Below are 14090 nucleotides of genomic sequence, written 5' to 3'. Positions count from 1 at the left end.
GAAATTGACGAAAGGCATAAATTCTACATTCATCGCCCTTATTCCTAAAGTTGCTAGCCCTCAATCGTTGAATGAGTTTCGCCCTATTTCTTTGGTGGGGAGCTTGTACAAAATTTTGGCGAAAATTCTAGCAAACAAGTTGAGGCAGGTTATTGGGAGTGTTGTGTCTGAAACTCAGTCTGCTTTTGTGAAGGATAGACAAATTCTTGATGGTATCTTGATTGCGAATGAGGTGGTTGATGAGGCAAGGAGATCTAAGAAAGACCTTTTGTTGTTCAAAGTAGATTTTGAAAAGGCGTATGATTCGGTAGATTGGGGGTACCTTGACGAGGTGATGGGGAGTATGTCGTTCCCGACGGTGTGGCGAAAGTGGATTAGAGAATGTGTTGGTACTGCTACTGCCTCAGTTCTTGTGAATGGCAGTCCTACTGATGAGTTTTCTCTTGAACGGGGATTACGCCAGGGTGATCCTCTATCTCCTTTCTTATTTTTATTGGCAGCAGAGGGTTTGAATGTGTTGATGAAAGCGTTGGTAGACACAGATCTGTTTACGGGGTATAAAGTGGGGAGAGAGAATTCAGTGGTGGTGTCTCATTTACAGTTCGTTGATGATACTCTTCTTATTGGGAACAAAAGCTGGGCTAATGTGCGGGCGCTGAGGGCTGGTCTAGTTTTGTTTGAAGCTATGTCGGGTTTGAAAGTTAATTTTCATAAGAGTTCTCTGGTAGGGGTTAATATTAATGATTCGTGGTTGTCAGAAGCGGCTTCTGTGTTGGGGTGCAAAGTAGGTAAAATCCCGTTTCTCTATTTGGGGCTCTCGATTGGGGGCGATCCGCGTCGTCTTTTGTTTTGGGAACCTGTGGTGGATCGTATTAAATCTAGATTGTCTGGTTGGCAAAGTTGGTTCCTATCTTTCGGTGGTCGTTTGATTCTTCTAAAGTCTGTCCTGACTGCTCTACCTGTCTATGCACTTTCCTTCTTCAAAGCTCCGACAGGTATAATCTCTTCCATTGAATCTTTGTTTAATAAATTTTTTTGGGGAGGGGGTGAGGAAAAAAGAAAAATATCTTGGGTTAGGTGGGATTCTTTGAGTATGAGGAAGGAGTATGGAGGGTTGGGGGTTAAGAGGTTGAAGGAGTTTAACATTGCTTTGTTGGGTAAATGGTGTTGGAGGTTGTTATTGGAGCGGGATGCTTTGTGGAGAAAGGTGTTAGTGGCTAGGTATGGTGTGGAGGATGGCGGTTTGGAGGATGGGGGCCGGAGTTGTTCTTCGTGGTGGAGGGAGATTGTGAGGATTAGAGATGGGATAGGTGAGGGTGGAGAGGGATGGTTTGGGTCTTGTGTTAGGAGGAGAGTGGGAGATGGGGCAGATACTGATTTTTGGCGTGATTGTTGGTGTGGAGATGTTCCTCTTTGTGTCCGGTTTAGGCGCCTTTTTGACTTGACTGTTCACAAATCAATCTCAGTTAGGAATATGTTCCTGCTGGGGGTGGATGTGGGCGGGGAGGCGCTGAGGTGGCGTAGGCGGTTGTGGGCTTGGGAGGAGGAGTTGGTAGAGGAGTGTAGGGCTTTGTTACTAACAGTTTCTTTGCAGGACTCAGTGTTAGACAGATGGCTCTGGTTACCTAATCATGATGATGGGTATTCTGTACGTGGAGTCTATGACATGCTGACATCACAGGAGCAGCCCCAGTTACACCATAATGTGGACTTAATTTGGCATAAACAGGTCCCTCTCAAAGTCTCTATCCTTGCTTGGCGACTTCTGAGGGATCGGTTACCTACAAAACTTAATTTGGCAAATTGTGGCATTCTATCTGTGGAGGAGCGGTTCTGCGTTGCTGGATGTGGGATTGTCGAAGATGTTACTCATTTGTTTTTGTCTTGTGCAACTTTTGGTGCATTATGGCCGATGGTGCGGCATTGGTTAGGAGTGGTAGGTGTCGACTCTCAATCAACTTCAGATCACTTTGTGCAATTTATTCATTATGCAGGTTGTTCGAGAGGGCGACGGTCTTTCTTCCACTTGATTTGGTTGCTTTGTGTTTCGGTGTTGTGGAATGAAAGGAATGATAGGCTTTTTAGAAATAGACAAAGTATTGTGCCTAAATTTCTAGATAAAGTGAAATTAACTTCGTTGTGGTGGTTAAAGGCTAGTAATGTTGTATTTAGTTTTGGCACTCATCAGTGGTGGTCGAGCCCTCTTTTATGTCTGGGTATTGACTGATTTGTTTGTAATATTTGCTTAGACTCTGACATTTTTTGTGATTGTTGGGCACATCTTGTGCGGTAACAATTGCGGTGTCCGTATTAATATATCTCATTTTTGCCTGTTCAAAAAAAATCTTGTGATCTAAGAGACTTGTCAAGCAAGAAAGTAAACAAGTGAACCTTCGGTAGCAGATCTTGCCTAAAACATTAGGGCGAGAAAAAATACTACTCCATCTGTCCTAAATTATATGACGTTTTGAACATTTCACAATTATTAAGAAATGCGATTAATTTTGAAAGAGATATTATGATTTGTTTTATAAAATTGTTCTTAATAGATGATATATGAAAGATAAATTAAATAATTAAAAGAAGAGAGAGTAATAAATAGTTAAGAAAATAATAGAAAAATAATATTAATTCTTCATTGGTATTGTAAAACGACATATAATTTGGGACTGTTTTTTTCTTTCCAAAACGACATATAATTTAGAACAGATGTAGTAACATAAAACTCATATACAATTTCTACCAAAAAAAAAAAAGTCATACAATTTTACACAATTGGGAGGATTCAAGTGAGGGAGAGTCTAATAATTATATCTAAATGTAAGATGTATTTTGGTATCTTCCTATGAAATTTATTTTATTTATTTTTGGCTAAATTAATCAAATGGTCCCTCAACTAATTACCAGTTTTTATTTTGGTCTCATAAGTCCTAAAATCATCATTTTGGTCCCTCAACGTTTGCTACGTTATTCAATTTGGTCCTAACAATTAACTTCAACTCCAAATGTCTATGGTGGACCAATCTAAATAGTGGTCCACCGTAGATCCTGTTAATTATTTTAATTTAAACCGATTGATATTTTTTATTAAAAGAGGACCATTAGATCATGCATGTCTACTGTATCTTACAATGAACCAACAACAATTAACTTAATATACAATTCTTCCTCTTATTCATCACCATGGTTAAGCTTCATAAAAAAATTCCATAAATTCATCAATTTTCCCTTTCAATTTCATAGCATTATTCTGATTCATTTCCCTTTCAATTTTCCAATCCCATAATGGCTTCAATCTCAAGCATTTATTCATCTTCACAAACACTCAACAATAAGAAGAAAAAAAAAACAAAACGCATCCTCTACTCCAATACGAAGTCGTTCACAAAATCTTCCTATATACCAAACCCGACCCAAACTCCCTCCAACTCGCTCCGTTGCCCTTGAAATTCCAACCGGAATGGATCTCTCCGTCGTTCAATCCACAAACCACCACCGTCGGATCTACATGCTCTATGGCGGTGTTACGTGGACTGGCTATATCAGCACAAGGAGATTGGTCTGTATCTGGATGTGAGCCGGGTCGGGTTACCGATGAGTTTGTGAAGTAAATGGAGCCGAGGTTTCAGGCGGAGCTTAAGGCTATGGAGGAGCTTGAAAAAGGAGCGATTGCGAATCCTGGTGAACGGCGTATGGTTGTGATTGCAAATCCAGATTTTTCCATATTTTTCCGTTGTTCGATATGAAGGGCGTATGGTTGTTGCAAATCCAGATTTTTCCAATTCAAAATCCAACATTCATTTTATTTTGTTGAATGCTGACAAATATGGGTGAAGAAATTGAAATTTTTGGTGTTTTTATTTCAGTAATCTCTCTCTGTAACTCACGTTTTTGTTGAATGCTAACCTTTGTTTTCACTTTTGGTTGAACATTCCTTTTATAGTTCAATAAAGAGATTTTTTTTCTTATGGGTTTCATATGAAGGTGATGAAGATCTTTGATAAAGACAGATGAACATTAGTTTTTATTCTTTACTTTGAAAGGATTGATGAATATTAGTTAATAATGATAATGATAATTTTGAAAGGATTTGATTGATGAATATTATGAAGTTGACAAAGATAAAGAGGAAAGAAGCAGATGAAGAAAAGTATGAAAAATTAGATGTTAGTGGGAAAAAAAAATTAACTGATGGTGGTTGTTGTGTTGAAGAAGAAGAAGAAAAATTCTGGAAAAGTTTGATGAAAATCTGAGCAAGAAGAAGAGAGAAGATGAAGAAAAGGAAAAAAATTAGGTGTTGATGGTTCACTATTAGATACAATGGACCTCCAATCAAATGGTTAGAATCAAATCAAAAAATTTAGGCATTAAAAACCTACGGTAGAGACCAAATTGAATGACGGAGCAAAAGTTGAGGACCAAAATGATAATTATAGGACTTATGGGACCAAAATTAAAACTGGTAATTAGTTGAGGGATCATTTGATTAATTTAGCCTTTATTTTTTTAGTGGGGAGGGGAGCCAATGCTCCTTTTGGCTCTTTAAGAGCTCCGCCACTAACCACCTTGTTTGTCTTGCAATTTATAAAAAATTATGCTTGTCTTGTTCTACCTCTTTCTTTTTTAGATTCTAAACAATGTGGGATTCTTCAATACGTATATTTTTAACCAACAATAATTTGAAAAATTAGAAGTGATTGAAGGTAACTCGTTAAATATTAGACAAACCTTTAATTTGAAGAGTGAGTGTGATGCATATATAACAATTTTTTTCTTAAAAATTAAGGGGTAAATTCTAAAGTAGTCCAGTCCTTACATTGAGTCCGTTTTTCATTGATTTTGAATATCAGTTCTTATCTAAATGAAATTGAATTGATTGGTTGATGTCGAAAACATATTTAGGAACCAAATTGATGTTTTTTTTAAACAATGTTTGATCAAATTGATGTCCAAAATATTTGAGGGCCGAATTTGAGTATTTATTTAGAATATGAGCATGGTTTGCTAGAAAAGAAAAGATGAATTGGAACATAATGAAAAGAGAACCTTGAATTGCCAAAACCTTTCACTTGGCAACTTATAAGAACTATAGTTCTCTCAAAAAAAAAAACTTATAAGAACTATAGAATATGTTATGTGGATAATAAGTTAATGATCATTCTGTTAATATGCATTATGGCAAGAAAGATCCTTCAATCAACTCTTCCAAGAGCCAATTGAAATTTCTTACATGGCAAGAACGATGAAAAATTGATAGAGAGAGAAAGCAAATATAAGACGATGAACAAACATTTGCAAAAGTGTGGAAGCTCCAGCACCACAATCCAACATTTGATCAAATAACGGCGCTATATCCGATGAGCTTAGTTCAGTTGATAAAAACAATATATAATATATATATATATAAGGTTGGAGTCCAATCCCCATACACCACCAAAAAAAATAAAAATAACGGCGCTATAACAGCGTTACAAAATTTCAAAAAAATCATTGTTGTCCGCGATACTCTGTTTAATACAAAGTAATGTCAAATATAAACTATACTATTGTGTGGTACTATAACGTTGTGGTGTAACAATTTTGTACAAACCCTTTTTTTTCTTCTTCAGGATCCGCTATTCATATCCTTGAACCATATAGGAGCATTCTCAACTCTCTATCATAATCTTTATTCTCCCCCCTATTTACTGCATTTAGAATTTATTAAAAATTTTAATTAAAAAAGGTAAATAAAAAATTTATTGCAATTCATATTTTATTTTTGAACTTTTTACTCATCATTATGAAAAGGAAACAATTGATGATCAAATATCAAACAACTACCAAAAAAAATATGTACTCTTAGCTACCATATACTCCTTTTAAACATAGCAATGTTTGCCAGAATTGGGAATCATTTCAATATCCTCCTCTTCGATTAAGCTTCCTTCATTCCCCTCTAGAAGTTGCCTTGCAAAAAACTCAGGCCAAGAGATATCACCATCTTCATCTTTGTTTATAATACGATCACCATCTTCTTTGTTAGATTTTTCCTCTGTCGTATTGGCACTTTTAACCAAGTCAATCTTGATATTTCCACTATCATTGTTCTCCTGCAAAATGAGAATGCAAGAACACAATAATAAGGAATTAATTTATGAATACAATTTTTTAATTTCATATTTGTTTCTCATTTAACTTTTCATTGTTTGAATAATGTGTTTGGGTAAGAGTCTAAAAACACACAATTTTTGTTAGTACATGAATTAACAAAATTCAAAATGTTAAAATAGATCAAAATAAGTATATATTAATCTTTAAGAAATGAAAATACAAATTTAACCCAAAAAATAAATGAGAGAAAATCGGAAAATTAAATTAATTTTTTTTTCAAAAATTAAAATTGATTATTGGATACAAAATAAATGATAGTCACATAATACTAATTTTCCTTGTTTAAAAACACTAAAAAAAATTGACAAAGAAGACATTCTATTTAAAGTACACTAATTTGTAATTGATATAATATTTAAAAAGTCGCAATTATTTTTCATAATAAGTGATCAGACAATTGTGTTAATTTTTAAATTATAAATAATAATTTATATAGAGTAATTTATAAAGTTTAACAAAAAAATCTCTTTTTCCTAAGGAAAAACTCTCTTAAGGAGAATAAATGGAATATCGAAATTCAAATCCGATATCTGCATATAACAAAGCATTGTCTCTACCAAGTGATATATATTTATGGGACAAAACTTTCTTAAAGTTAAACCCTTACATATGATCATTTGTTAATAATTAATATTATCAACAAAATCGTTGGGTTCCTTCAACAAATAAATAACACATATACACAAACACACAAATAATACTTACAATATTGGTGATAGCTTTAAGTCCAAGAACCACGGTCTTTTCTGGCCAAGTATTTCCAACCTTTCTTCTTTTGTGTCCACCATTTAATTGACTTTTTGTTTCTTCATGAACAAATTTCCTCCAAACATTGTTTTCCTAAAAATCAAGAATGCAAAAGAGTGTTCAGTAAAAATAAAATTGAATTATAATTACATATAGAAAGGAAGATTGTATTTGTATATAGTATATACAAAGTATTACATGGTAAAAAAAAAATAGAAAATTGATTTCAATATGTAAAAAAAAAAAAAAAGATTTGGAAAGACTTTATCATGTTCAACTCTGTTGGTCAGCTAAATATTTGGAAAGACGATCTTATTCCAAATTTCATTCTTGTTCCGAATTTTCTAATTTTAGTCATCTCTTATTCCAAATTTTGATTCTTTTGAACTAACTTTTTCTCTTTTCAAAATTATCATCAACTTTTTATACAAATAGCACACATAACAAATAGACAATAGTAAATTCAAATATTAGACAACCGTCTTTCCTTGACTATCTTGTCCAATGCTATTCATTAAGTGAGAATTTGATTGGTGATCGATTCTTTTTCCCTTATTTTGTGGATTGGGTTTCAAATTCTTTCTGAATTTGCATAGAACATAATTGTTGTCCTGCAAAAAAAAAAAAACGCAAAAGCAGATTATAAATATGTGCACAATACCAAGGATTGTCACTTTGCCATGCAGTGCTACAAACCAAAAAATAAACCCTAATTAGGGTGGTCACTATTTAATACAACTAAGTAAACTAATAATATAAATATATGATCATATTGCTTACCGAAGCATTGTTAATCAAAGATATGTGAAGGCTATATTCATGCAAGATCCATCCACCATCTTTAGAAGTGTTACTCTTCTCAAAGCAGAAACGTTTTTTCAGACCTAGGGTTTGGTTCTCTTTGTCAACTATACTTTTTCCGGTTACGCTTCCCATGTACCAATTCCAATAGTGCGAATGAAGCGTTTACTAGTGGGAGATGTCTTCTTTAAGGTAGTGAAGAAATATAAGTCTTTTCCAGGATATGAGTGAGAACTTGCAAACTCTTCCCAAATCTCCCAAGGATTCTTTATGGTACCATATAAATCATATTCAAGAACATTGATATAGCTGGGCACTGGTATATCGTGAACTTTATTGTAGAGGAATGATCGAAGAAGTTCACCATCTGGTTTAAAATTTTTACTTGATCGAGAATTGTGAAATTTTTACTTGATCGAGAATTGTGAGCCATATTAGTTTAATTTAATATATATTTTAACTTTTTTTAATGTTTCAAGCATAGATTGATTGTCCTAACCTTGGCAAAATGAAAATGAGCTTTGTGTTCATGTCGTGGGTTGAACAAGACACCTTATTGATGTGTGGCTTGATAAAACTCGTCTACAGTTGTATTTCGTACGATTATAATTTGGATTAATAAAAAATTGATCCAAATAAACCACATTAATTAAATTGGATATGAGCACGTTACTCCGTCTCGTCTCTTTATAACTGTCTTTTAAAAATTGTGCATGATTTTTAAGTAAATGATCAGTTGAATTTATTTTAATATTTAAGTTGATCTCTTATTATTTTAAGTCCCTAAAATATTACTTGCATCGAAATAAGTTAATCCCTTCTATCATTTGGGCGTTTAGAGAATTAGGTTGCAAATATTGGAAATTGGAATTTAAATTACTTACAAAATCAGTTTTTAAAACATTTTTAATTTTTTCTTTCTTTTCTAAACACAATATTTTGTAGCAGAAGGGATTAACTTATTATAGCGCGAGGTCTAAACAGGTGGATTTTGTTTATTCTTACCACGACTGGTGGAAACACCCCATCCCTATGTAAATATTTGTCAGTGTTTCTCCTTTTGCACACCTTGTGCGAGGTGAAACATTGTTGGTTTAGTAATATATCTCATTTTGATTTATTAAAAAAAAAAACTTATTATAGCGCGAATAATATTTTGGATCAACTTAAAACAATTAAAATATAATGGACAAACTTGAAACATTTAAAATATAATGGAACTTAAAACCTAAAATAAATATAAGGGACCAAACATGCAATTAAGCCACTACATTTTAAATTCTCGTTTCAAGATAATTATCACTTTAGAATATCAATGCAATATTTTTTCTCATTAATATGCCTTTATTTGTTAAATTTCTAATGTAAGACTTTTAAAATAGGGTTAATAATGCTTTTCACCCATGTAATATATGTAATTTCTTTTTTTATAAAAATATATGTAATTTCTGGTTTTCGCCCCTATAAAATTTTCGGTTTCATATGCATCCTCGCAATTTTTTTTTCCAGAATACCCCCTTCCCCCAACCAACTCAGCACAATCTAATATGTGGCGTTGATTTGACATTTTTTTTCAATTGGCCACGTGTAAAAAAAATTCTACGTCCGATTTTTTTTTTTAAATAAATAAAATCCAAAAAATCATAAAAATATTCAGAATTTAATTTAAAAATTTAGAAAAAAAAACATTAAGATTTTTCGAAATATAAAAAAACAGAATAATAGTCAGATTTTTTCTAAAAGTTTAAAAATCGAAAAAAAATTAAGATTTGTTTTTTCTAAAATAAAAAAAAACAGAAAAAACATTAAGATTAAATCAGAAAATATAATTAGATATTTTTCAAAATTTTGGATACAAATTTAGAAAAAATTCTGATTTTTTATTCGAAATTTTTTTTTATAAAATTTCCTGAATTTTATTCTAATTTTTACATTTTTTTTATTATAGCCCTAAAATGGATTTTTTTTCAATATTTTAATTTCGGAAAAGATTTAATAAAACTTCTGGAATAAAATTTTCTAAACTAAATTTTTTTTCCATAATTTCTTTTTTTAGAAAAAAAATTTAAAAAGTTTTTCCGAAAATTTGCTTTTTTTGTATTTTTAATTTGTTTTCTTATTTTTGAAAAAAAAATTCCAAATTTTTTTATTTTCAAAAATTAATTTTCATTTTTTTATTTTTAAATTAATATAAATGAATTTATAATATGTTTTGGATATTTTTAAATACAAAAATACAATTAACCATAAAGTAGTCATCCAAATCTCAATATTTTGATGAAATGATTTTTAAAGCATGATTTCCTGTTAATTAATTAATTTTACAAAGAAGAAAAGTAAAGAGCCGAAAACGAATTAGCAAAAACTGCTTGAAGATGAAGACGACGATGACTGGATTGAGATCCTTATTCCTCCGATCACTCCATTCTTCTTCCAGATCTTATTCTTCCGCCGCCATCGCTGCCACTGCTGCATCCACCACCACCCTTCGAACCTTTTCTTCCCCTCGCTTTCCCAATCACTTCTCTCCCTCCTCAGGTACCGATTTTCTCAATTTTATTAGATTTCGATTTTACAACACTTCATTTTATTATTCAGATTTTGATCCTTCATATTCAAAATCTCTGCATTCCTATATTCAAGTTCAAATTAAAATGCCGATGAGCTTTTCTAGTTTATTAATTCTGTTGCATTTAGCTAGGTCATGTCTATTGTAGTATCGAGTATCGACACTTTATATTGAAGACGTGTCCAGTGTCCGACTCATGTCCCGATTGAACACCGCATGTGGTTACATTCAGTGTGATTTTGAAATAATTGTAAAATTTATTCTGGCTAAAAGTGAGTCGAAGAGTGGATGCTTGTTTTTGCATTGCAAAAATTAATTTTGAATGAATTGATTTTGTAAAGTTGATTTTACTTGAAAAAAATTGAGTTGAATGTATAGTGAGTTGAACAATCAATTTCGGTGTAAACATTGTGTTTAGACTCAAAAGCTATAAATCCTTCAAGTTAGAATCTATTCAGGCAAAATCGATATTACTTAAGAGCAACCAAACATATCAAAATCAATTTTACACCTCTAGAATCAATTCCAGCTGCTCTAAACGTGAAACCAAACATAGGCAAGTGATTTATGTTTGGATACATATGTAAAAGTGAGTTAAACAATAAATTGAGTCTAAAAAACAATTCTAGAATCAAAGGCTTCAAATTCTAGCTTCAATCAATGAATTTTGTAGGCAAAATCAATTTTACTCGAGAACACACAAACATGTCAATGAATTCTTCGCCTCTAAAATCAAATGTGGCTCATCCAAAAGTGGAACCAAACATACACTCAATCATTTCCATTTTCTTATAGTATTACCGTGTCTGTGTTTCATAGAGAAAATAAACAATTGATATTCCAATTTAGGATCAGTTATGCATTTGTATGTAAAGTTATAACAGTTGATTTTGATTTTTCTTATTAATGGTTGAGATTACTTACTTTACGTAAAGTGAGGTGTTTACTTTAGAGAAGCTGCATCTGACTATCTATTATACGGTGAATGTGTTTTGTTAAAAAAACATTCACAGAATGCAGGTCTCCTTTCTCGAATGGCATAGGGAGCATGCGATTTTATAGTGAAGAAGTGACCCACATGCCTGACATAAAAGACCCTGAGCTTTACAGCGTTTTCAAGGATTTGTTGGCTGAAAATTGGAGTGATCTTTCGGATGCTGTCGTTTCTGATGCTAAACATGCATTGTCTAAAAGTACAGAAGACGAAGCTGGTAAAGAGGTTGTCACCAACGTGTTCCGGGCCGCCCAGGCTGTTGAGGAGTTTGGTGGGATTCTTAACACCTTGAAAATGGAAATTGATGACAGCATTGGATTGAGCGGCGAGGTATTTTGATTTACATATATAAGACCTGGCAAATTAGTTCAAAAAACAGTGGAGTCACTCTGTGTATCAGTAAATTGAAATCGTTGGATGGAGATCAAACAATTCACATTTTACATCATCAATTTGCGTCCGAAATAAGTAATCTTAATATTGACCTGTTTGATCTTCATCCAACGATTCCAGTATGCTGACTGTAGTGGCTGTATCAGTTTTTTATGTTTAGCAAATCCTGGTCCGATTCATTAGAGACACTATTGCATTCTCTTACCATTCACCTATCACATTTGGTTGATGATCTGAGTTTTGATTTTTACTTAGGATGTAAAACCTTTGCCCGATCATATGCAAAATGCTCTGCGTACCATTTTTGATCGGTACACCACCTATTTGAATGCTTTTGGGCCTGATGAGAACTATCTGCGGAAGAAGGTGGAGCAGGAGTTGGGTACAAAGATGATACACTTAAAAATGAGATGCAGTGGCCTTGGTTCTGAGTGGGGAAAGGTATCATACATATATTTACACATTACCATCTATTTATCTGATAGTATTTTGATTTTAAAATGTTATTACCAATGGCTTATGGCTGCCAATGGGGGCAAGTTTCTAAAACTATGGAAACATGACAGATAGTCTGGTTGCTTTCAAGCTGAAGCGCGGCGCCAAGTTCTTTTGTTGTTAGTTTTCCTTAATTGTGAAAGATCATGACCTTCTGGAATATATTTCAGCTGAGAATTATGGTAGGAACACACAATGTTTCCAACTCACTCTTCTATTGGTTAAACTTCATATTGATCTTACCAAAATTATGTGGGACTTATATGATTTACTGGGATCCATTTGAATTTTAATCAACAGGAGAGAGTGTGTTGGAAAGAGTCTAGTAGAATGTGTGTTGCTATCACTCCTTTCAGCTAATACTAAAATATTTATGAATGAAGGATAAAAGAAAAGAGCTTCAAAGCTGCAGTTTTCTGTGATAGTTTTTAGATTTCTCTTCTATCTACTTGGTTTTTCTTGTTATTTGAACTTAAGAGGCTTATCACTGTAATCAATGGCTGCCACTTTCGTTATTTGAACCCCCGTTTCGACAACAACACAACTAAGCCTTATCCCACTAAGTGGGGCTATTTGTCCATGTCATAGAGATTCAACAAAGTTTTACGTTGGCTGTTGAGGCCTAATACAACCTTCTCCTTTTACCCGTTTCTACAATTTCAAATTTTTATTTGCACTTGCAGTTGCAATCATTCAATTTTTTACCTTGAAAATATGTAGTTAAATGATTTTGTATGTCACAATTGCGGGAATATCAAATTTAAATTTTTCATGCCCTTTCTCAAACTCCTCCTTGAATTATTTTTTCAGACATTTTTGGTTGGTAGACCATCCCATGTGTAGTCATTAATTAGAAAATGTTAAAAAGGTAGAATAACTCATGACAGGAGAAAAATAAAAGAAATCCGTTGCATTTCTTCTTTATTCTCTCCCAGTATGATTGATTATTATTAATTACTTATTTGCCATGTGGGATAGTAGTTCTACAAACTTGGTGTTGCTCTGTTAATAATTACAGATATTTTTCTGATCCCTTATCCTATCTGGGGTTTCTGTTGCAGGTTACGGTTCTTGGAACTTCTGGACTTGCAGGTTCATATGTCGAGCAAAGAGCATAGAAAAATAATTTTAGAAACAGTGCATGCAATTGATAGTTTGTTGCTTGTATCATGTTCTTGATGCATGTAGACCCTTCGATTCGTCTTCTCCTGTCGTTTTTGTTGTAATGTGTTTAATCGCAAGGAAATAATAGTGGCTTTTAACTATGTCAACTGGGAATATTTTCCATCATTTTCAATGTCATTTTCCATAAGCCGAAAATGCTGGTGAAATTATAAGAACTTGTATATTTTCTGAGGATATGAAAATAACATGTCAGGTGGTTGGTTATTTATATTGAGCTACCCCTCATTTGTTTCTACATTCATCACTTGCGAGCACAAATACAAGAAAATAATATGTAACATGTAAGGACATACTACCATGTTTCATTGAAATCCGCATATATTCGTGACTATAAAAACATGTGTTAGATAAATGAGTGAAATATACCATGGCCAAGCAAAAAAGGGTGGTGGAAGTTTTCATTTTCCCCCATTGTTTGACATTGCCAAACGATCAAATTAAATATGAATGTATCCTCTACCTCTCCTTTTTAAAAATGGCGATCAAAGTACGGAAATAAATGGTTCAGTTTTTTACGGAAATAAATGGTTCAGTTTTTTGTGAGGCGTGGTTAGCAGGAGGACTAAAATTGCCTGGGTTAGTGTGCTCTGCTTGCTGAGTTAATGAATATGTTGTCATATGTTTATTTCTCATTTGATGAAGGTAAAGGGTGTTGGCAGGGTAGTAGTATTCACAGTTAATTTTGCCAGCTCTCTTTTCTCTATGATGCTTCTTGATCAGTCTGGTCTTTCTGATGGTGAGGTCTTTGTCCTA

General features: G+C 33.1%; 1 protein-coding gene across 1 annotated transcript; it reads left to right on the top strand.

The window, feature by feature from the left end:
• Positions 1-10004: 10004 nt before the first annotated feature.
• LOC11416376 (succinate dehydrogenase subunit 5, mitochondrial) lies at positions 10005-13545 on the top strand. Its single transcript, XM_003589176.4, has 4 exons — positions 10005-10239; positions 11284-11594; positions 11913-12098; positions 13214-13545. The coding sequence occupies exons 1-4, from the start codon at positions 10077-10079 to the stop codon at positions 13268-13270; spliced, it is 717 nt and encodes a 238-aa protein (XP_003589224.2). The 5' UTR covers positions 10005-10076; the 3' UTR covers positions 13271-13545.
• Positions 13546-14090: the final 545 nt, after the last annotated feature.

This window comes from Medicago truncatula, chromosome 1 (assembly GCF_003473485.1).
Source record: "Medicago truncatula cultivar Jemalong A17 chromosome 1, MtrunA17r5.0-ANR, whole genome shotgun sequence".
NCBI lineage: Eukaryota > Viridiplantae > Streptophyta > Magnoliopsida > Fabales > Fabaceae > Medicago > Medicago truncatula.
Note: the sequence above shows the minus strand (reverse complement) of the source record. Positions and strands in the feature narration are given on the sequence as shown.

Coding starts and splice junctions, on each gene's coding strand:
- LOC11416376 (XM_003589176.4), top strand. CDS start 10,077: ATGAAGACGACGATGACTGGATTGAGATCCTTATTCCTCCGATCACTC. Junction 10,240..11,283: donor TCACTTCTCTCCCTCCTCAG/GTACCGATTTTC, acceptor AAACATTCACAG/AATGCAGGTCTCCTTTCTCG. Junction 11,595..11,912: donor GCATTGGATTGAGCGGCGAG/GTATTTTGATTT, acceptor ATTTTTACTTAG/GATGTAAAACCTTTGCCCGA.